Source organism: Hoplias malabaricus, chromosome X2, assembly GCF_029633855.1.
Source record: "Hoplias malabaricus isolate fHopMal1 chromosome X2, fHopMal1.hap1, whole genome shotgun sequence".
In the NCBI taxonomy this organism is placed as follows: Eukaryota; Metazoa; Chordata; class Actinopteri; order Characiformes; family Erythrinidae; genus Hoplias; species Hoplias malabaricus.
In genome coordinates, this window is record NC_089819.1 from 14,444,181 (window position 1) to 14,468,211 (window position 24,031).

The 24,031-nt window shown below is 39.9% G+C and overlaps 2 protein-coding genes across 5 annotated transcripts; one reads left to right on the forward strand and one right to left on the reverse strand.

Annotated features, from left to right (window-relative positions):
• Positions 1 to 5,048: 5,048 nt before the first annotated feature.
• LOC136676400 (TNF receptor-associated factor 2-like) lies at positions 5,049 to 13,921 on the reverse strand. 2 transcript variants are annotated; one of them, XM_066653388.1, is made up of 11 exons: positions 13,755 to 13,921; positions 12,734 to 12,953; positions 11,566 to 11,644; positions 10,910 to 11,008; positions 10,460 to 10,621; positions 10,007 to 10,081; positions 9,453 to 9,527; positions 8,875 to 9,369; positions 7,621 to 7,798; positions 7,378 to 7,526; positions 5,050 to 6,141 (listed from the first exon to the last, which is right to left on the reverse strand). In XM_066653388.1, the coding sequence occupies exons 2-11, from the start codon at positions 12,919 to 12,921 to the stop codon at positions 5,923 to 5,925; spliced, it is 1,719 nt and encodes a 572-aa protein (XP_066509485.1). In that variant the 5' UTR covers positions 12,922 to 12,953; positions 13,755 to 13,921; the 3' UTR covers positions 5,050 to 5,922. The 2 variants fall into 2 exon arrangements, with proteins under 2 accessions (XP_066509484.1, XP_066509485.1); XM_066653387.1 differs by lacking the exon at positions 13,755 to 13,921 and having other exon boundaries at positions 5,049 to 6,141; positions 12,734 to 13,044.
• On the forward strand, positions 12,822 to 23,123 carry LOC136676401 (TRAF-type zinc finger domain-containing protein 1-like). 3 transcript variants are annotated; one of them, XM_066653389.1, is made up of 12 exons: positions 12,822 to 12,976; positions 14,930 to 14,975; positions 16,181 to 16,218; positions 16,488 to 16,623; positions 17,241 to 17,294; positions 17,413 to 17,827; positions 19,258 to 19,628; positions 20,283 to 20,531; positions 20,716 to 20,845; positions 21,610 to 21,838; positions 22,237 to 22,297; positions 22,583 to 23,123. In XM_066653389.1, exons 3-12 carry the CDS (start codon positions 16,184 to 16,186, stop codon positions 22,619 to 22,621), a joined length of 1,719 nt encoding a protein of 572 aa, XP_066509486.1. In that variant the 5' UTR covers positions 12,822 to 12,976; positions 14,930 to 14,975; positions 16,181 to 16,183; the 3' UTR covers positions 22,622 to 23,123. The 3 variants fall into 3 exon arrangements, with proteins under 3 accessions (XP_066509486.1, XP_066509487.1, XP_066509488.1); XM_066653390.1 differs by having other exon boundaries at positions 12,975 to 12,993; XM_066653391.1 differs by lacking the exon at positions 12,822 to 12,976 and adding an exon at positions 14,757 to 14,783.
• Positions 23,124 to 24,031: the final 908 nt, after the last annotated feature.

Genomic DNA, 24,031 nt, shown 5'->3' on the forward strand with positions numbered 1-24,031 from the left:
TTCGAGTCCTGCTCTGGGTGACTGTCTGTGAGGAGTTTGGTGTGTTCTCCCTGTGTCCGCGTGGGTTTCCCCCTGGTGCTCTGGTTTCCTCCCACAGTCCAAATACCAGATTGGTAGTTGGATTGGCGACTAAAAACTGTTCATAGGTGTAAGTGTGTGAGTGAATGTGTGTGTGAGTAGCACTGTGAAGGACTGGCGCTCCCTCCAGGGTGTGATTCCAGGTAGGATCCGGACCCTGAATTGGAAAAGTGGTTAAAGACAATGAATGAATGAATTAATTTTTTACAACCACCTTGTAGTTCTACAGACTGTAGTCCATCTGTTGTTCTGAAGCATATTTTTCTTTTTGTCCACTTTTACCCTGTTCTTCAATGGTCAGGACCACCACAGAGCAGCTATGATACGGAGTGTGGATGATTATCAGTGCTCCTATAACCCATATGAGCTAGGGGTGAGAAAGGACTGAATGGCAACCATTGTCGAGCGTTTTGTTAAATGCAAGTTAAGGAATGTGAGCATGAGTGCAGTGACTGAGTTAATGAATGTATGAGTGATTGAGTCACAAGCCAATCTAAACTGACCCTCAGATGGAGATCTACTCTTCATCTCCCACTCAGAGAGAAAAGCCCCATACTGGACACAGTGAACGTCTCATGCTCTGTGAAAGCCATCAGTCCACCGGAGACCCATTCTGGACTCTCTGTCTTCCTGTACCTTCCTGGAGGAGTGAGTGGGTGAGAATCCAGCACTTGGACATTGAGCTTTGCTCCATGCCACCAGTGCCATCCTGTGGTAACTTGAGAAACAACATGTTTAACCAATAAAAGAGGAAGCAAAAACAAGTGACGTTTTTAGAAGTGTAGTGGAGACCACATTTTGCTAATGAGGCACTGAGACCAGTGCGAAGTGAGTCAAACAGTTCATTATCTGAAAGGTACCTACAAAAGCAGACTAGAATTAAACAAGTTTGATGGTATTATGTATGGTTAAGGATGCCATATTTTACTTTTAAATTTGTCTTCTGCCAGACACACACATCCAGATTAGCTTGGTTTGCTTACCCAATCAGGTGGTAAGCACATTTAATGTTAAAAGTATCTTGATGAGGTTTCCCACTAGGTCTCACTGACCACCATGTGCAAACCCAAAAGGAAAATTAAACATCCATGTAACCAGCATTTTCTGTTTGCTGTGTCATATTTTACTCAATAATGTATAGCAAACCTCAAAGCAATGCACTGTTATATATTCAGGGCCAGTATGTTCCAATAAATGTTTACAAATGCCATTATATTTTAAGGTTGAACAAATCTTCAGTTCCCTTATCGGAAGTAGAGCTTAAAGAACTTTACCAAGAAGACACAGGGAGAACACACCAAACACTGAGGCTTGAAACCAGGACCCTGGAGCTGTAACAGCAACACTACCTGTTGCCCCACTGTGCCGCCCATCATTATTACACCCAAATCCAATTATGGTCTAGAAGATGAACTGGATTGTTTAATTATCTCGAGGGCTGCAATGGGGCTGCATGATTGGCACTACTGAACTAGGCTATCTCCAAGGTTTTGATTGGTGAGGAACCCTGGGCTGTCGGTTTTGTGAGCACATTCATGTGTTTTCCTATACTTTTCTAAGTATGTCTTCTTTCACTAACTTGTAAAACTAGAGCACACAAGACCACAGCACACAAATGAATATTGTATGGGGGAAAAATACCAGGCTGATTATATCCAGAGTTCAATGTGCTGGTGACTTTCTAACATTACTTTATAAACGCAGTCATATGCAGGAGTTTAAACACTCCTACGCTTGCATTATTTTTGTTGATTTTCAAAGTAAAAGGACTGCTACAGAACTAACCCTACTCCCTGCCACTGTTAATGCACACCTTCTGTTTATTATTTGATTTTAACATTGGAGAAAATAAACACTGTTTCAGCAAATAAATCTAGAAGCTCTTGCACACTTTAGATAAAAGCATATAGTTAAGTAAAAGGTCTGGACTTTAGCTCATGGCACCATTACAAATGCATCCTACATCATTATTCTATACATTTACTTTGCACCAATCCAAAATTTGCATTTCTGTTGAAAATTTAAAGTGAAAGCTTATAAACTGAGATCCTCCCCATTTTGTGTCAGAATCATTTGGAAAGTGTTTGCTAGCATGAAGAAGAGGGGTTTTGTTACTTAATTTGGTTGAGAGTGTGTTGTCACTAAGCCTGCTGAGGTTAAATGTTTTATTTCATCAGCAGCTGAACTGTGTTACTAAAAGGGCCAGGCTTATTATATTCTTTTGTCTCAATAAAGATACATCACATTTAGTTCGGAAGGGGTTCTATCCACAGAGAAAATATACATATATTCAGTTTCAGAACTATTTTTTTTTTTTTAATTCAGGGCAAAACCTGACAATAGCAGCAGTCCCTTTACACTGTTTCAAAATCCCACACTGAACACAAATGAAATCTCATTACAGGGCCTTGCATTGAAATGGTTGACCACCAGCAGCAAAAACACAGCCAACTCTCTACAGTGAGGCCAGAAATGCATTTATTGAAGATGTCATAGAAGATTAAACCATGACAAAGGGAGAAAAAGAATCATGGTTCCTTCCTTGGCATATCATTCACCACTGCTTTTGGCAGCTATCTGTAATGTTTCCCATCAGTCACACTTCTACCTCTGTAGAACAGCTTTAGAAAGGTTATGGCACTGCAAAACCATGAGAAAGTCTTACAAAGTTAGAAATCTCTTAAATGCCAACACAATGTATTAAATGCCACCTCAGAAATAAAAAAGTACACAAATATTAAGTTGAAGAGAGATCATTCCAGGATAAAGAAATAATTTTAGTGAGCTTCGATTCAAATGTAAAAACTTAAGAAAATACTGTTACTTTAGTGTGTGTTTATTCAAAGTCATTAACAATGTCAGTCACATTTTATTTTCAATGGCTGTAGGCGAACTTCTGCAAATGTAGTGTGTCTAGCAATGCCTAGCCATGTTTTTTTTTTCCTTTTGTTTTTTTGTTTTTTTTGAAAATCTAACTCCGTTCAGAGTGAACACAAAGTAGATTTCACACTCAAACAATAGGAAGGACACTTGTATAATTGCACAAGCTAAAACTGTAGTGTACTAATATGCATTACAACAAGAAATGAATAGAAATGTAATGCCAATCCAAAAGGAAAATAAAAAAGTGTTGTAATATAGGTTATTCTTCTGAAGAACTCCAAAGCTTCATATAAATGGCTCACAATACATCACGCTTGCAGCATGCAATGGACGCTTAAGCTAGCCTGTATAGAGTATGTGTCTTTATAAGCTATGCTACAGAGGCACGTCACATCTGTAGACCTATTTACAAAAGCGTGGAAATCTCACTGGGCCAAAAAAGAGCAAGCTAGAGAAAACCTTGACTGCCAAATGAAGTATGCAGCTCCTTGAGGGAGAGAAGAACCAGCAGATCTTTCAAAGACTCGTTTCCTCGGAACAAAGATGACACCAAGTGGAGGAGAACTTGCTAAAGCCCGAAAAGAAGCGCCCAAACACATTTTGAAACCATCCCAACAGGAAATAGTACATATATTATTACTTAATAGAATGTATTAGATATATAATTAATATTTGTTATATGCACAGCATACATCAGTCATAAACAACTGTGTGCACTGTATAATAGTATATCTATTTATACTTAAATAAGCAATATAACACACTCACATTTATAACCGTCATATACTGCATTTCGACAGGTAAAAGAAAGTAAAAGCAATACAAATAAAGTGTCGGTCTACGGAGTAAACCCATACTTTACAATATGTGGGGTTTTCTTCTCTCTTTATTGAAACATCTCATGCACAGAGACGTTTCAATGTCTGTCGGAACTGGTTTGAAAATAGGCTGGGTCTGCTTTGTTAGCATGAAGGCAACTTCTTTATAAAAGCGTCTCAGACTCCATCTAAGAAAACAATCAGACCGGAAACCTCATATGGAAGACGTACTGTAAGCCCTTAGGATGGAAGAGTCATGCACTGTATAGATGGAATCAATGCTCTCTGTGATGGTTCCCAAAAAGACTACGGCTTCTCTTGAGGTGTTTGCGAGTAGGAAAAGAGGTTGGGCCATCTTTTTTTCGGAACCTATCCAAATCTTGAGATGGCTTAAAGGTGCTACAGGTAGGATTAGTAACTGACTCTGCCCCTGCCGTCCACAGTACAAACTAAAACGTCTCATGTGTGAAGATTCACGGCTTGTTCCGTTCATCCATAGTCTTGTTAAGTGCATCGTGGCATTGGTAACCGCGTAAAGAAAGCCAGAGCCGTACTTGTTTTACAACGAGCCGCGGTCGCCAGAGACTACAGGAGCTACGGTTACTAATGCAGATTAGTGATTTCATTCGTTCATTATGTTTTAACAATTTATGATGATACTTTACACAACACAGCTCCTTTAACAACCACATATTTCTAGCACGTTTACAGAGTGCAAAACCCATAAAATATCCTTCAAGGATAGAGACAAAACAGGAGTGACTAAGAATTATCAAAGCCCGACTGGCTATTTCTAGTTAACAAAGTATCTCGTATTTTGAATGCCAATAGTCAGTTTTGCCCAAAGCAGCACAATATCGATAGAACACTCAGAACGAGAAAACATCAAAGTACAATTCAACATCAGCCCTTCTACACCACAAGAAATCACAAGATTATCAGTCCTAGTCTACTTCTCCACTCAGTTTAGGCTAAACGTTGCCAGTAGAGGTGTCACAGACCCCCAGGTGCCTTGCGGATGGGATGACCGTATCTGCTCATAGTGAGGTGATCGGTTACACTGAGGCATGAGAGGTGGAAATCAAGCATTTTTTCTTTTTGTTTTTGTTTTTTTTCCTCTGACAGGGAGTTAGGATGAAACTGCCTTCACTTCTCAGGTTCAAAGTGCAAACCTGGTCTTTTGCTAACTTGAATGTATCTTCCACAGATCCAACATGCAAACTAATACAGCAAAGGACACCAAAATGGAAAGGAAGGAGAAGGAAAAATAAACAAAGGAAAAAAAAACAAAGAAAAAGGAAAAAAACAATCAAGACCTCCACACACACACACACACACACACTGCTCAAACACCTAGCAGGTTCGAAAACCCAAATTCTGCGCTTTGGACTTCATGGAATTCAAGCAATGTCCACCACTACAGATAAGTACCAATGAACACAGGACTTGAGATATCAGAGGCACACAATGCAAAGAGGGAATGTAAGAAGGCTCGATGCATATGCTCAAAGCAACGGTTAGATAGTATATAAAGCAGGGGGCTTCGGGGGGGGAGTAACTATATATTTGCAAAAGAATTCGTCAGCTTCATTAATTGTTATTGAAACTCCACGTCTGTCTATGCAAAACATATTCACTCGCAAATAGTTCAAACACTGAAACTAAAAAGGAAAGAGGGGGAAAAAAAGAAAAACAAAACAAAAAAAAAGCCCCAAAGATACTGGCCACGTCATAAGCAAAAGCGCTTGAAAATGAAATGACTTCTATCCTGTGAGTAAATTCTTCTCTCAATCTCTATAAAAGGCAGAGTGCCAACATCTATGGCACAGGCATCAATAGTTACATTACAATCACTGCTGACAGCTATCCCGCTATAGGGGAGAAAGAGACAGTTCCCAAAGGGCAACTATTTTACAGTAAAACTGCACAAACTCCAGGTACAATTTTGGTTGGCAACATAATGTAGAGCAATGTATATCCCAGAGTAACAATGCCCTGGGAATGGGAGTCATTTTGGGGGCACGCAGGCCCACCGGCAGAGCTCTCGTAGAGGACCCAGGCCTCAGAACTGTACTGCAGAACAACCAGCGCAGCCTGGAGGAGCACGCGAGGCAGCATGGAGGCACACAGACATCTTACACCACTAAAGGCCAGTGAGGTCCACTATGGCCTTGATGAAGATGGTGTCGTCACGGATGTAGGAGTTCTTGGAGTCCAGTTTAGAGAGCGGGCAGAAGAGCGGGCAGCCGCTGGCGATGTTCATGTCGCTGACGGGTCTCTGGAAGGAGGAGGAGGAGATGTCTGGCCGGAAGGCATCAATGATGTGTTCTCTGTTGTTCTGGTCCAACAGCATAAGAGTGACCTGCAGATACAGCAATGACCATGCTTCAAATGCTAGACAATTATTTCAGACAATGACCATTCTATTAAATTCTCTGCTTGTCAACTGAATATTTCATATGAAAATCCTTTGGAGCAAGTATGAGAAGCTATCCATGCAAAGCTAACCACCCTTAAAGGAGCATGTACCGTGAGAATTAAACACATGAACTTCACTGGATATTTTATTTTTCCCACTCTTCCTATCAGTGTGTAATGGAACATAAATTTGCAGTGAACCTGGCTCACAAGTCAGCCACATAAAAACATATTCCCTTGCAGTCATAATGGGTGCCATTTCTCACATGATCACTCATTTAGGGACTGCTCCACAAGGGGGTGCTGATGTGCTTCACATCAATGACAGGGCGTCTTTGTTCCTGTACAACAGTATACATAATGACTGTCATACCACGCGATCTTAGCTTGATTTCGAGATTTCTCTCTCTTATCGAGGCACATGTGAATACCCATTCAGCTAAAAGAATGAGGACACAAACAGCTTCCACTGCACATATTTGTCATCTGTGTCTTTGAAACATTTCCATACATAGCTAAGCTTATGCCTTTCCAGTGAGAGACAGTATCTGTTGTATTTTTTTAGGATTCAATATTACATAGTCAAATATCTGCCACCTAAAATTAGTATAATTTAAAATAAATCTTCTTAAGAGTGATGCTTGTATAAATAATATATACAATTTATTACAATAAACACAAAAAACATCAAATGAAATTTTGAAAGCAGATGTGTTGTGAACTAATGTGAAGAAATAAGTTTGTTTCCAGATTCTTTCCTTGATCACACTTTATTTAACATGGAGTATTTATTAACTGATAAATCTATGCACTGGATGGTAATCTCCAATAATACTGGACGGCCACCAGAATATCAATATAGGGCAGGATTTTTATTTATTATCTTTTTATTTATTATTTATTTGTTTTTTTAAATATTATATAAATGTACTGTTCAGAAAGCTTTTTAAATCTCATTTTCTCTGACGACTAAAACATAGTGCACTGTACTATATTTCCTTGTTTTAGTCTAAGTTTCTTGTTTTGCCCAGTTTCCTCATGTACAAGTTTGGTCTGAAAAGACAAGAGGTTTCACTCATTCAAGGAGTATGAAATGTTTACTAAAACAGGCTCAAGTCAAACAGAACCTTTTAATACATTTAAAAGAAAAGATATTTAATCCACAGACCCCACTGAGTACCTTTTGGTTAAAAGGCCACTTGAGCAAGGCATCACTGTGTCCCCTCATCACCACGAAGAACAGAGACAAGTGAGTGCCACGCCCCGTTCCATCCCCGTTCAGATAGATGCGCAAACACATCTTGTAGCCATATTTGCTTGTGTAAAACGCTGCAAAAATTAGAAGCATAGTTTAACTGAAAACAGCACAGACTTGGCTCTTTCATAATGGAGTAGAAAACAGGACACTTTGTTGCGTCTTTACCAGGAGAGAACATGGCCGGGGCCCGTCCTGCTACAGCATCCTGCCTCTTCTTCGAGAAATCTGAGATCTTCCATACAAAAACACCATCGTATGTGGCCGCAGACATTTCTCTCATCTTCCCCTCCATCTCCACGATGGAGAGATCCCTTAGACCCACTGTCCTTTCCAGCTGACGGACCTTGAGGGATATAAGTCAAAGCCATATATACACTGAACGGTCTCTGGATTAGGAACCCCTACCATGTATCTACACTCACTGTCCTTCTCTCTCAGCGATACTGACCACACAGGAGCACTTTGTAGTTCTACAATTACAGACTGTATTCCACCCATTTATCTGTAAACTTTCTTATCCCCATTTCACCCTGCTCTTCAATAAGCCAGGACTTTGTAGAACTACAAAGAGTTCCTTTGGTCAGTGGAGCTGATTAAATGGACAAAGTGTGTAGACACAAGGTAAGGGTTCCTAATCTAGTGATGCTTCAGTGTATACAGTCAAACATGGAACATCAAAGGCAAAGGAAAAAACAATGACAAATGTGTATTTATACTCATACGAGCAAATAGTATTGTATGATCTAGATTTGTTTAGCAGTTAATTCAATGTAGCTAGCCAACGATATCAGAACAAGTGAAAAACTATTAACTATTAAGTTAATTATCAGGTGATGTCCCGATCACGTTTTTTGCCCCTGTTCCCGAACGGAGTATCTGCCAATGCTAAGTCCCAATCCGATGCTTATATTTTCCTAGATAGTACTGTAACACTGTGCACACTTTAAGTACATTATAATTATTCAAATAAGCCTACCTCAGAGTCAGATCACAATGACATTTACAAAGAGTGTTACAGGAGGAGGAGGGCGTGTGAGCTTGCCACCTAGAGGATCTGACTTAAGATCGAGCTCAATAAAGCCGATTTTTGTAATTGGCCCGAAACTGATATTGGAAATCGGATTTGGACATCCCTAGTTGTTACACACCTTACAAAGGCATTATAATTTCTGCTTATACAATGTGTATGCACTGCTGCCACTACAGACATTACACATGGCTACTTTAAACTAATTCCATGGTACAGACTTTAACACCACCTATTAACTTTGGGCAGTGGTGAACAAAAAGCAAAATAGAATTTGATTTGAATTCAAATATCCTGGGATCACATTATAAATGCCATGAAAATAAGTTTGCCTTGCTTCAGTGTATTCTAAAAGATCTGGATCAGATCCAGTACCAATCAGTGGTTTTCACCTTGTTGTTGAGTATCTCTATCTTGTCCTGGTCAAGCCTGTGCTGGCGGTTGTAGGCCTCCATGGTGGTGGCGGAGCGCTCCATCTCACGGTTCAGCACACAGACAATGTTCTCAAAGGTGCCCACTTTCAGCTCCAGCTCCTGGCAGCGGCGGCTCAGCTCAGCCACCTTGGTCTTCTCACTGTGAAGCTGCAGCTCCAGGGCAGCTCCAACTGTGGTGGGCAGAGGGGTGAATGAGGTGGCCAGGGTGGGCGGCGGAGGTGGGGGTGGTGCACAGGCCCCCTGCACGGGAGCAACCGCACTCAGCTGACCCATCTTCAGCTCCAGCTCGCGAAGAGACTGGTGCAGCTCCTGGATCTTGTGGCTGGCCAGCTCCAGGCTCTGGGGCTGCAGACTCTCCAGGTTCACCTTGATACCCATGATGAAGTGCAGCAAGAGGTTCAGGTGCTCATAAGAACATGCCCGCTCATGGTCGTGGATCTTCTCCTTTTCCACCTGCAGGCAAATGGAAGTCATCTGAGTGACTATTGTGAATTAAGTATGAGGAATGAATGGGACCAGCGTAAAGGTTTACTCACAGACATGTCACAGCCAACAACATGAAATCTGCAGGGTGTTCGAAATTTGGTACACAGCTTAATGTGGTCCACATACTTGAGAAGGCAAAGAACAGCAAAAACACGTTACCAAGAACGTAATGAAAATAAGGGAAATTATATTCAAATATTTGGACCAAGAGAGCACTAAAGATAGGGCTGGACAATAATTCACTATCAGTATACATCACAATATAAAATGTTTCAATAACAGTTATATGATTTTTACACACATTTACAATTTATTGAAAATTATTAACAGCATCTGTCACTGGCTGAGGGTCGTTACAGGGCACTGCCATCAGTTCATTGCACTCAAGTTTCTTAGTTTAAAAATATTCATACTGGCAAAACCAAGATGTTTATGTCTGATGATGATGATATGATGTAGGTTTCAGTTCTTGGCAGTTTTCATTGTTCATATCAATATCGTAATTCTATCGTATTGACCAAAATATATAAATATACTGTGATATAAATTTTGGCCACATGGTCCAGCTCTAATTAAAGATATGATTAATCTCAGAATGAATTACCTTCTCTCTGGGAATTTTTTTCTTTGCACAGCCTTCGCAAATCATAGGGTATTTCGGACAAATCTCATCATGAGCCTATAAAAGCAAGGTAATCATTTTTTACTCACCAAATATCAACACTTAGTGATAGTTCATCTCTAGACTACTCTGTTTTAAAGTAAAAACCTAACAAAAAGCAACCACCTTCATCTGCTGCAGACGATACTAAAACTGTCAGTGAACAATAGACACAGCTTGAACACAATTAAACAAACATTACTGGTAGTATAGGACAAGTGCTTTTGTAAATTTGCCTTAGCTCAGTGAACGCACCCCAATACATTACTTTTGCAACAGACCTAACCATAACTACACAGACCGTGCTCACATTTAATAGAAAACCTCTCTTAATGCAAGTGAGCAAAGTTCTTTTAAAATAGTCACATTTGTCTGCACCACAAAAAATGTTCTTACCTTAATATTTTTGAAGTGAAAGGGTTCTTTGCAGTATTTGCAGTTTAGTGTTCTCTCGGGACATTCTCTCTCATTGTGTCGCTCAAGTTCATTGGCTCTTAAGAGCTCTTTGCAGGAGGGACATGGAATGATCATAAAATCACACTGTCCTTCATGAGTGGCCTAAGTTGGAATAAAAACACACGACAATGAAGGTTTTTGTTCCAAAACTCTGTAAATCAGTTTGTAGGAGGATGGTATGAAATGATCAACAGCTGATTTACAACACACTTCATCCACAAGGCATTTTTATTTTCCTCTGAAAGTTGTAGCACTGAAACTTCTTGCATTTGTAAATTCCACTGCCAGAAACATCATACACAAGAATGAAAGAAAGTGGCAATTAATGCCATTTTTAAATAAATCCTACCAAGATCATAATTCAACTGCTAAAGAAAAACTGATGTATACCTCGTATTCTTTGATAGTGCCTGTCCAACTACATCCTTCATTGATACAAACAGCTTCAAGAGCTTCAACTTCTCTTTTGGCAGCATTATCAGGAAAAGCCTGGAGGAATGTAAAGTCATATTCTTCTATAAGATGTGTGTCACATTCAAAACAAGAATTAACAATTAATAATTCCACCCGCCTTATGTAAAAACATGTTCAACAGTAGCTTACAAGATTACAATATTCATAAGCAGTTTATAAACGTAAACATTTATAAAAAAATATTTAACAGTTATAACACAATACAAAAGGATACCGTAAACAGATATATATGTGACGGATATGAATATATTCTATATCTGACAGATGGAGTACCCAGCAAAATCTGATGTTTACAGTAGAGATGAGTGTGGGATCACGATTTGGCAAGTAAGAGGTCCCTGGGGCCCTTTTTGCCTTTGTTTTCAAGCCTTTTAATATTGATTTTTAAGTTGTGAGTGACCTGATCAATAACATATTTTAGCATTTATAAAGCCTTTATAAGAATGTTTTTACAAATGTTATACCGGTTAAAAATTATAAATAAACTAAAACGAATTTCAAATAATCAACTCAGTAAATCTAAAAAAGACCAGGAAAACTTTGACCTTAACGACAATTTAACGGCAACTTACACAGCCTTGTTTTAGAATCGATGTCGGTTCCTCAAATATATCTTCCTTTATACAGGCACTGCATTTCTGAGGACCGTTACTGAAAAGAAAAAATAAACTGCACATATAATATCAACCCAGCAAACTTGTGCATGTTTCAGATTAAATTCATATTAAGGCCAGTTATAATTTTCTCATAAATGATAAGACATTTTCAACTTGTTTTCATAGTTTCTAATTTAAATACAACACCCTCCTTGATACATAGCATGGAATATACAAAGTGAAAGTGAATTATCAGTCCCACAAAAAAAAGAAAAGAGCAATGCTTAGAATCTCTTTAGAAATTCTCTATTTCTACATTTGCCAGTTCTATGATAAAAACAATCCTTTATGATGACATCAGCTCCATTATTAATCTAAGCGTTTTTATAGAAATCTTGTAAGAAAGATGATATATTAGTCCAGAGACAAAAAAATACCAAGAATATTACAGCAGTTATTGTGCTCAGAAAAGTGTATTGTAAACGTATATTTAGCCCCAAAAAGAGTATATACATGTTAATTGTTATTTAAATTTTGAGCTGTTTAATACTGAATACAAATTTTTAATAACAGTTTTATATGGAGAAGCACTAATGCATCGAGTCCGTAGGTGAAAAGACTGAGACACAAGTAATACAAATTTGTAGTGTGAAGGAGTATTATAATTTTGTCATATCAGCCACCCTTAGGGCTAGATATGTTTAGGTTTTGAATGTTTAGTTGCATGTTGTCTTAAATTCCATGTGAAATTAAAATACAGCTCAATTTTAGGAGTTACAAATGGCAGCCCAAGCATGGAATCACTAATGCCATTTTGTGCTTTTAGGACAATTGATTAGTCTCAGTGCCTAACACAGATCTAATCTGGCTGGCAACAGAGCACGATATAGCTCAGCCAGCCTGGCCAGCCAGCTACACCCCAACAGTCTATTGTTTGTCTTGTGGCTGACAGACAACAGCTTTAGTCCCTGATACGATTCCCCAAAAAATGTGAGGAAAAATGACACAAAGGGACCGGCCAGAACAATGTCCATCTTTTGTTGCGTGAGGCAGGGCCAGTCAGGTGTATGACAGTCTCACAGTATTGATAGGAAGCTAATTGTAAATCTCGACGGCTGTTCGCTGTATGGAAAGTGACGCTTACCTCACTGTTTTGTTGAAACAATATGAACAGAAACGGTGTCCGCATTGCGCTTGAAACGGCCTCCTGAGGATCTTTTGACAGATGTTGCACAAATGCTTGTCCTCAAGCTTGTTGGCGAGGATTTTCCTCGGGAAGCCAGGTTTGTTGCCTTCCAGTGAAGATGGTGGGGACGGTTCCTGTGCAGCCATTATTATTATTCCCGAGCGAGCATGTGACCTGGCTACGGCGAGGAGAGAAATGAAAGTGAGCGCTTCTCTTCGGTAAAAAAGAACAATTCTAACATACACACTCTGCATGACCTAGCTCTTCGTCGTGCTGTTCTCCTGACTCATGCCTGCATGGTGAGAGCTTGGCCATGAAGATCAGGTTTTATCCAGCCTCTTATTCTAATTCTCCGTTCCACCTTAAATTATGCAGCCTTTGCATTAATGAACGGGAGATTGGAAAAAGAAAGCTGCCTCCGAGGTACCGATTGCTCCATTTAAGGTGGGACGTGTAATTGGATTGGAAAATCTTTCTTATGCATTTACAATGAAACTACTGCGTTATTTAAGATGGAACTGGGGAAAGCGAGTTGAAACTATTCCTGGGGCGCTACAGTAAAACTGCTGCTTCATTTAACGTGGGATGGAAAATGCAACTAAGGCAGCAACTTCAGCCTCGGGCGCGAGAATGTAGGGATAACCTACACCATTTATGATGGAACGAGATATTAAACTTTGCATTAGAGCAAGACTAGGTAATGTTACGCTATTTAAGGTGGAACGTTGGAAAATTCGAAAAAGAAACTGTCTCTTAGGCACTGTTAAATATAACGTTAATGTAAACTGATGGAAATTTAAGGCGGACCGGAAAATAGAAACAAGACAGTTTAAGCCTGGTTCGCTAGGTAAGGGTAAATAAATTCTTTACACACAGCCACAACTCTCGCGTTTGGCCTCTGTTACGCTGTAAATTCAGTTCACATTTAAATTATATAACGTGTCCATAACGGTACCATGTGTCGATATTTGAATCCTACCATAATATGTTCGACGAGGTCTGAGCGATCTGATACCACCATATCGCTTTATCACGTTATCAGACTCATATAACAGCGCTGAATTTTTATTGTGGAAATAAATGAAACATTACACGACGTCCGACTCCCTGTTGTTGGTTACGGGAATAAAAACGTATCCAGTAGATGGCGCTGAACCACTGGGACCATATATAATCTGGCTCCGTTGCTTCGTTTCCAAAAGAAAAGTCCTTACACTATAGGCACAGATGGGCTACTGTTCTGTCCCATATAGCATCAGCCACAGGCGCTCCGCCCACAAGTTGATGTAGAGTCTGATATTTTCCCGTGATTATTTTGGTCTCCCTGTTAGGATTCTGCCAGTTGCATTCTGATTGGCTATCTGCCTTCTTCTACACGGCATGCCAAAATTGCAGACTTGTGATTGGTCATTTGACGTGTCAGTCAAATTTCTGTGCAGTGGTAGGCGGTTCATGGCCCCGTTAATTGGGGAAGGGTGCCATACTCTCAATGCGCGACTAATGGAACATCTAATTACATTTTAAGACTAACACCAGTCTTAAAGGTTTAATATATTTGTTCCTCTGTGTCGTACATGAGCAGTGCACTGTGTTTAAATGAAGGACACAAAGGCTCCATCAGCTACATCCTCCAAGTGAAAGCAGGCTGCATAGACTTTATTTAGAGGATCCTTAACACAAGAGCAATCATAATATATATATATATATATATTGTTCTACTTCTTATTAATACGTTCCTATACTTTATTAAATTCTTGGCACGCATAATATTTATTGAAGGCATGTCAGTTTTGGAGTTTTGGCGCTGGAGGCGTTGGAAACAGAGGGGCTTTTACTTTGAAATAAAAAGAAAAAAGGGAGAAAAATAGTCGGGTTTTTCCTCCGACACTGTTGCTTCGTTCGCGTAAACGAAAGCAGAACTAATACGTTTTAGAAATCTGATTTTAGAGTTTAAAGATAAGCTACTGTCTCATAAGTATTTACAGCGTTTCTGCAGTGTACTGTCACAGTGAGTGGCCGAGTATGAGCTGTCTGCCTTAACGTTAGCTGTGCGCTGTTTCCAATGGCGAACGACGAATCTACTTATGCAGAGAAAAGCTTTCAATCAATTGCTTGAAATAACCCGCCTGTTGATTTAACGTTTCTTTTTTCTAGGTTTAGGATTCGACGCTTGTTCCAGTGACTTTAAAAAAAATACAAGGTAAGCCCTGAGATGTTTTGAGTAAATATGTGGTAACATTATCTCTCCCTTATCATCATTCCTTAGGAAACGTAACACCAAAGAGCTGAGGGACACTCGGGGTTAGCGAGGAATAAACGTCAAACCCAAGTACTCTCTTCTGCTGAATGAATTCATCTGTAAACAAATAAAAAATAAATGGATAAATAAAGTAGAGTTGAATACTGGGTGGACAGTTTCTGAAATGAGGGCTATTACAGGCCTCCTCCACAGACATTCAGGTTGTTTACTTTGTTTGAAGACGTGTCATGAGTGAAATAAAGCAGTCAACGCCACGGATGGGCATTTCTAAATCAGACAGCCACTGTTTAACCCAAGAAACCAATCCCGTCAAAATGCGGGGCACGGCTTTTGACTGCAGATGAGTGATGGAGGTTTGGGTGGAAGAGGTGGCGACTGTATTCGGAAGTAGGCTAACTTAAAAATGTATGTAATTTCAATGAACAGATATGAGATTTAAAGGGATTAATTGATGACAGGAGGGGGCTTTAATAGTTTGCCTCCCCCCTAGGTCAAACCTTTACATGAGGTATGGTGATATTTGGCTGATGGGTGTCTTCTCTGATGTGTCCCATTCTGTGGGCTTTTCTCAACAGATTGTACATAATATGGGTACAGCTAAATACTTATCTCTGCAGTGTATGCACCTCTGCTGAATTTGCCCAAGTGTTTGACAGTATGGGGTGTATTTTTTTCCCCCTTATTGCTGAACACAAATACAAATATCAATATTACTACTACATTGCTAAATATTAAATGGATACCTGGTAACTGCTGGCCCTGCCTTTTCAGTTCAAATATTGGGCCAGCCAAGCCCCACCTGCAGCTATTTATTACAGCTAAGCTCAAGGTACACTGAGACATCATGACACCTACAAAATTTAAGCAGCAGTAAGTTTAGCACAGTCTGATTCATGATAATCAACACTTGACCTCACGTCATTTGTGTATTCTTTAAAACTTCACTATGGTGTACTGTCATTTAATATTTATGCCATGGTAAAACAGCAAGAACACTCAAGAATAAAAAATTTAAATGGGGACATGCTTTAGTTTGTTAATTTTGATTGTATGTGTTGGCAATAAAATATATTAGGTTTAAAAGGTTAAAAAAGATATTTTAAGACTTGATAAACTTGCTTTGTTTTATTTCTCCTACCATACAGATTATGGCTGAGGAAAATACCCAGCTTTGCACTAACTGGTGAGAAGTTTCATTTTCCTTTCACCCTCCCTAAGCATTTAATCATGAATTCCGGGGGGGGGGGATCTCAGGCCCTGGATGACCGGATTCTTGTTTAATTTGGTGATTTCCCTGCTCATGAAAAAAGATTCAATAGTTGATTGCTAGGTTTCGCTGTAGCAGGGATATCTCCAAATGTTGAGGGTCTCTAACCCTCAGGTCCCCTCCCCTGATCTACACTATTGTTCTGCCTTCCTGGTTTTCATTCTTTTATCCTGTCCACCCTTTAGCAAGCATGACATTCCAGAAGCCAACTTTACCACACATGAGATTCACTGCCGCAGGAACATTGCCCTGTGTGATGTATGCCAAGAGCCAGTTCCTCATGCTGATCTGCTGCAACATAAGGAGCAGGAGCATTCCCAGGTATAACTAATTGGATTGGACAGATTAATGCTGACATATCAATTCATCCAATGTTTTGTGATGTTTGTTTCAAAACTGATCCTCACGTGAAATCATTGAATTTATTTAAGCAGTAAAAGTAATGTTTTTAAAAACCCAATGTTGGTAAAGCTCCAGTGAGTACAAAGTATCATTGTATGGACAATGTCAACCTACTACATTCTTATATCTTGGTGCTAGCAGCACTTTCCAAAACTTACTTCCAAAATTTAATATCAGAGGCTTCAAAGTAATTTGAGATATCCTGCAAAGAAAAGCACCTCAGTAAGTTGGTGAGTATTTAAATTATGGCACTAAATTGCCAACATATTACCAGTGATGCGACTGATGGGTATTATATGGTTTGACACCTTGGCACAGACTTTGGTGTATGGACCAGAGAAAATTGACCCCAGTTGATTATAATTAACTTCAAAACCTGTGTAACAAGTTTAAACATAAAATAATATTATTGTCTGGAACCGCTTATCCAGTTCAGGGTCACGGTGGGTCAGGAGCCTACCCGGAATCATTGGGCGCAAGGCAGGAGCACACACAGGGTATATGGCAAATTAGTGATTTTTATGCCTTTTATATAGGTGCAGTGCAAATGTGGTCTGAAGATTGAAAAAAGTCGCATGGAGACCCATCAGGTACGTATACTTATCAGTCCTGTATACCTTCCCCTCAGCCCTGTATACTTGCACCTCATTTCCTAATCCAGAAACACCCTCTGCTATGATCAGAATGTGATAATCACTATGTTTTCAGAGTTCAGAGTGCAGTCAGCGGCTGGTGGTATGTCAGTACTGTGACATAGAGGTGGCCTTCTGCCAGGCCAGAGAGCACGAGGACTACTGTGGGACCCGCACAGAACCCTGCCCAATCTGCAAGTGCAACGTTATGCTGCGAGAGAAGGATATCCACCCAGCCTTGTGTGGAAGTCTGACCCCTCCGCAGGAGAGACGGACAGTGTCCCAGTCACCTGGAGCTTGGTTTGAAACGCAACCCATCCACAACCTGCTGAGGACCCAGGAGAGGAGCCATAACAACAACAGCCCAGGGTCAACAGACCGCAGGGGTCCACCACGGCCACTAGAGGGCAGACTGCACAATAGCACCAAAGGACCAATAGGGGCAGGATCCAGGAGGAACGCAGCGCCAAGGAACAACGAATTTGCCCGCTGTAAGTACCAGTCTGGCTTGGCTGAATATGAAAGTGAGAGAGAGAATTTGATTTCACAGTATTTAAAAACATTGGACATGTATTCGAGTGCTCTCTTAACCATTTTAGGGCGCAGTGTTCAGACAGTGAAATCATGACTTGGGTATTTATTAGGCTGCGTTTTGGGAACTCTGCAAATTTATGCTATGAAAGTATTTAGAGAGAAATACAGGGCTGCAAAACCTGACACTATTGCTCATATTTAAGATCATTACATTTTTCGACAACAAATTTCAAGTGCATGCCAGCTTGAGATGTGCATTGTCTCATAATATTAAGGTGGTATTATTTTGGGGGTATGGGCGGGTGGATAAGCCTCATATCTGTCAGGATAAAAGTGGTCAAAGGGTCTTTGCAGTGTTTTGTCTTCCTCGTGCTTTTATATCGAAATCAGTGCTACTGAGCTTGTTTTTTTTTTTTTTTTTGGTTTTGTTTCTTTTCCCCACCCTTTTTCAGAGTGACATCACCAGTCATCCACCCTAGCCACATCGCCCCCTTCCTGTGGCTCTCTTAAATGTGAATGTGAATGACCTCATTTTTTTTGCTTTGTACTTAGACACAGAAAGGAAATTTGACACACAACGTCATAATTTTGAAAATGTAAAATATTGCAGTATGCAGCCAGCTATTCATTTTTAAGGATATCTTAAGTTAGTGGAGATAATGGTGTCAATAAAAGCCATCAAACTGCTTTGCTTGGTGTTTATTAGACCTTAAAGTATTATCTTATTGCTGGTCCACACTACAGGATTTTCAAAATCCTAACCAATGATTAAAACAAGAGACACCCCACACACGTTATCGTTTTTCAAAGATTTTTCACACCTGAGAATGGGCTTCCATCCCACGCTTCAGAGTTTTGAGTAATAAATATTGTTACATATTTACCATTCACAATCAGGGTGGGCCTGAACTACACTGGGAGAAGATCAGAGGAGTGAAGCCTGGGTTATGGACTCCCTACACTACAGGAGAATCAGGGAAGGAAATCGTTTATGATCACCCTAATATCGGGAGACGTCTTGCTAATTGTCAAGAGGAGCAAATCGGGCTGATTGTCCTGTAGTGTGGGCCAGGCTTTAGCAAACTAATGTGTTGGCACATCATAGTCCCCAGAGAAAATAAAATTTACAACATCACTGATGAAGCAGTGCATGTTAATAACATCCTAATTAATATATATATGACAGACAAATATTAGTGTAATATCTGTATGCTTGTCTGACTCTGCCTGACGAAGTCGTAGGAATTATTCAGACAATCCGCTGATTAACAGTGCTGTTCTCCTTGTTGGAGAAAATGGATTAAAGGCTTTTTATTCTATCAGGATGTCTTTGGGTGTTTTATGGTGCACTGAAACATAGGCTGTATGAATGTGCTCATTTCCTCAGTGTTGGATCAGGAAGCAGAGCTGGAGACCAACAACAACAGCCTGCTTTGGCCTCTGGGTCAGCTGCCAGACTACGACTCCTCCGGTCTGGACTACTTGCTGGCCCTCAGCCTGCAGAGTGACGGAGATCACGATGACCTGGGGACTCAGGGGGGTATATGGACTGACGTCTGGGACCACCGCCTGGCCAGGGAATCTGCTCGAAGCACCCTCAACTCCCAGCTGTCCTCCACCACTAATAACAATACGCACTGTAATAATGCCCCCTCTAACACTAGCAATGCTCTGGCTCACAGTCCTGCCTCAGACATTATGCTGCCTTGTGAGTTCTGTGAAGAGCTCTTTCCAGAGGAGGACCTCATTTTACACCAGGTCAGAGCCAAGCCTTCGCTTATCTCTTCTCAGCATATTTCTGTGTGGTTTCCTTTTTAATGCTGGTCTGTATAATCATTTTGTCAGCATTACTTTTGGACTCAAATATTTAAACAAATGTGTGTCCATCCCTGCTGCAATGGCTGTAAGTTAAAGGTTTAGACACAGTTTTCTGATGATTAGACCTTTTGATATGATGATTTTATAAATTGTATGTTTTTTTTAATTTTTAATGGTTTTTTTAGATTTTATAAATCTGCTTGGTTTAGACTTAAAACTTAAAAAAAAAAACGCAAGGTCACATAACTATAAATAAATAAGGATGGTGATGCTTAAACAATGAAACTTATTGACCCCAACAATACGTCAGTGAAAGTTCCCTAAACAACAAAACTGAGGCCATGTGTTTGGTATGTGGGCAAAGTCTTATTAGATTAGGCTTCAAGCATTTTCCTACGTTTTCCTGTCAATATATTAGAACTTCACCTTTGTATTTTTCTCCCTATCACAGCCTGTTGTTGTAACTTTCTTAAATAAAACTTGTAGCACTCTAAATTCTATAGATGTGATTTCACATCTTCACATTTTCACTCAATTCTCACAGAAACGCTTGACTGACTGTTTTGGTTTCTGCATGTTTTCTGTACTTCCTAGACCGGATGCAGCCCAGCTTCAGCCATCGCTTCCTTCAGCAAGCAGGCTTCATCAATACAGTATGAAGACTCCTTCAGCCAAGGAGCCGGTCATATTATCCTTCCCCGAACTCCCAGCCCACCAAACCTCCCTCACTCTGTCTCTCCACTCTCCTACAGTCCACCATCCAGCCCACTAGACGGGGAAGTTGTCATTCCCTGTGAGTTCTGTGGCGTGGCTCTGGAGGAGAATGTTTTATTTCATCACCAGGTATTTCAGCCGCTTACATTTCGTCTAATCTAGGAAGACATGAAAGATGGTTACAAAAAACATACGTACTAAAGATTTGTGCATACCCTTAGATTATTTTGCCAGTATGTAAAAATGTTGACGTGTAGTTAGTTCGACCATGATTTTCAGTGTGTTGACTTTTCCCTTATTTGTGGTTACTTAGGATAAGTGTGACCTTCGTCCTGTATTGACGTACCAAGGTGATGATTCTTCTCTGTGGAAACCCCTCCAATCTCCCCAAGAAATGTGTGGGAGGGACTCTCCAGAGAGGCAGAGGAGAGTGAGACACCAAGGTGAGTTGGCACAAATGTAACACACAATAGGGCTGTCAAATGGGGTCGGAAATCCCCTTGTTTGTCTGATATTCAAATATATTCACATTTAAGGACAGAAAAACATTACTTTGCAAAAAACTAGGAGGAGGATGCGTAACTAGCAGAGTTTGATATTATGCCACCTAAATCTACCAGGGGGACACTGCATGCAATGCTAGATTCTTCTAGGTAATATAATAGAACTGGGAAATGACTGTTTTCCATCAAGGTTGAGCTCCAGTGACATTGTTTTAGCAGCAGTTTGAAAAGATATAATGGTGCTACATATGTCTCAAGGGTTACGCATGCTGTCCTTTAACTTTGCAGCATGGTGGCTTCATTTCTATTGGTAAAGATTTGGCTAGGATATTAAAAAAATACAAATCTATATACCACATAAATTTTCAAATGACCAATCCATAATATTCTAACAATAGAGACGTCCCATTGTCTTTATAAGCTCAAGGGGGAGGCTGCAGTAAAAATCTAAGGATTCAGAGTGCAGGGAAAATAAACATCTGATACAAATGGCACAGTAGCTGTGTAACCGCAGCACAGCTTAATCAGTATCTTACTTTAATCATTTTTTTAAATTCACATAGTACATGATGCATTACAAATCTTCCACATTGCACAATGCTGGCATGGCTTGTCAGCTAAAGTGTCCAATGTTTGTAGATACTGTATGGTAGTGTCTGTAAGATGGCTTAAATTTCCATAATAATGATATGAGTGCTCTACAGCGGACCCTGATGAGGAGTTCCTGGGGCCAACTCTTCAGGGATGGCAGAGCTGCAGTTCTGATACAGACCCATGGAGGCGCTCTCCCTTCCTGAGCCTTGCCTCGTCTGCAAAGAACACTAATGTGGAGCTGCAGGGGAGGAGCAGGAGTCAGCGAGGGAGGGCCACAGAGAATCACCCTTCCAACACAGACCTAAGTGATGGCCATAAGAGCCCAGCTGGGGCTTTAGGGTAAATATATGGTTGGTTAACCTCCTCTACCAAGCCAGTGACCATTTAGTCACAGCAAAATTACTGCATTTCTGAATGTGAAATAAGCGTTCACATCCAAGTTCAGTATCTGTGCCTCTCCATACTCCATACATGTGCTTTTTTTTTTTTTTTTTTTTTTTTTTTTTTTTCCCCCCCATAACCAGTCATCATATCTTTGTTTCAGTGGGGTATATATGTCATACACAGGACAGATTTCCTTAGTTATTCATCAAAATGAAGTAATAAATATGAAAAAAACTCTGAGCAATATCATTAAATCAATATCTACATTTTCCTTGCCTATCATTGAAATGCTTTTATCTACTGGAGCATTTTCTGTACACCTTACAGTTGTCTATAAATTTTCTTCATGACAGACCTCCATGCAGAGAAAGAACAGAGGGTCGGCGCACACAAAAAAATGTAGGGACGTCAAAGGTATGCCTTTCATTACACTCTGAGAATAGAAGCTGAAACTTGGCAAAAACTGATGCACATGACATTAGCTGAATAAAATCACTGAGTTTAGACAGAAGGGCGGCACGGTGGTGCAGCAGGTAGTGTCGCAGTCGCATAGCTTCAGGGGCCTGGAGGTTGTGGGTTCAATTCTCGCTCCGGGTGACTGTCTGTGAGGAGTTGGTGTGTTCTCCCCATGTCCGCGTGGGTTTATTGCTTTATTGTATTATACTGATACACTGTTACATGTCTGATCCCATTTTCCAGGTCCCCAAGAAACAGAATACAGAAAAAGAGGAGGAGTAAATCAATCTAAAGTTTGCAGAAGGAGGAGGATTCAAATTACCTGTAAAGAAACATTGCGTTTGGTTGTTTGTGTGTGTGTGTGTGTGCGTGAGAGAGAGAGAGAGAGAGAGAGAGAGAGAGAGTGGGTAGGCATCCATTGTGTGTTGGTGTAAAAATGAAAATATACTACTTTGCTTTTGTTGCACTACTTTTAAACTCTGATTTATGTTCTGTGCTTCAGTATTTTATATATATATATATATACATATATATATATGTATATGTATATACACTTTTAGCTACTTTATCTTAAAATTAATCAATACTCAAAATGCTATAGCTTTTATATTTTCCTAAAATGTATAAGTACAAAACTCCATTGATGTTAAATTGATATTCTGTTCTATTCCTGGTTTTGCCTGATGTACACTACCTACAAAAATATTTAAAATAATTAGTCCAAACATAGACTTAAAAACTTGTGTAATATTTTGATATTTTGAATGACTGGACCACTTCATTAAATGCCTTTGTCCCAAATTGTCTCCGAGTGTTTATTTATCAGCTCTGCTACGGAGAATATCGACTAGAATGAAATAGATTACAATTTATGTGCAAGTGATTTTTTTACAGTTTGCAACAAAAGAAGTAATAATTGTGACATTGCATACATTAATTTTTACTGCCCAAAAAGAGCTAAGCTAACATTAGCAAAAAAGGAGCTGTTTTGTGAATGGAGGAGCATATTTCTCATATTCAGATTGTTTGCATTCAGGATAGTCAGCTAGGGTTTGTTTTTGTTGTTTAACCCTTTAGCATTTGTATATGTTCTGCCTATGTGCTAGTACACAGCCCAGTTCTAGCTAACATAGCATAGCAGAAATAGCAGTTAACATTCACCTGCAAGTGTGTTGAGCTTTCTAATGACATTTTATTAGCAGCAGTTTGAGAAGATGTAGCTGACATATCTGATACGAAGCCTGGGCTTGGCCTTCACTCTCCAAGCTTTGTAGTTTTAAGTAATAGAGGGAGAACTGGGTAATGGGAGAGTGAGTAGCTAGACAAAACATGACACCTTCTTTAAATTTAAAAAGCCCTGCTCATCTTTCTCCCAAAAATAGACTCTATATCTTCCACTTTTCAGCTTTCTGAAAATCATTGCTTTGATCAGGCGAGTGTCCTCCTACTTTACTAAACTGCCTCACAACGCTTCCATGAAGACCAGCTTCACACTTCTCTCAGTAACTGATAAATTATATTGTACTTCATTTTGGGTTGGTACACGGAAATTTAGCATGGTGGTTTCTGATTGGTTTCTGATGCAAGTTCTGATTGTTTAACTATTACTTTTTAACATTAGACAAGCACAATGTAGCTATTTCTAGAAGGTCAGGTGAGGCGTCTCGAAGGTCAAGTGAAGGATATTTTGTG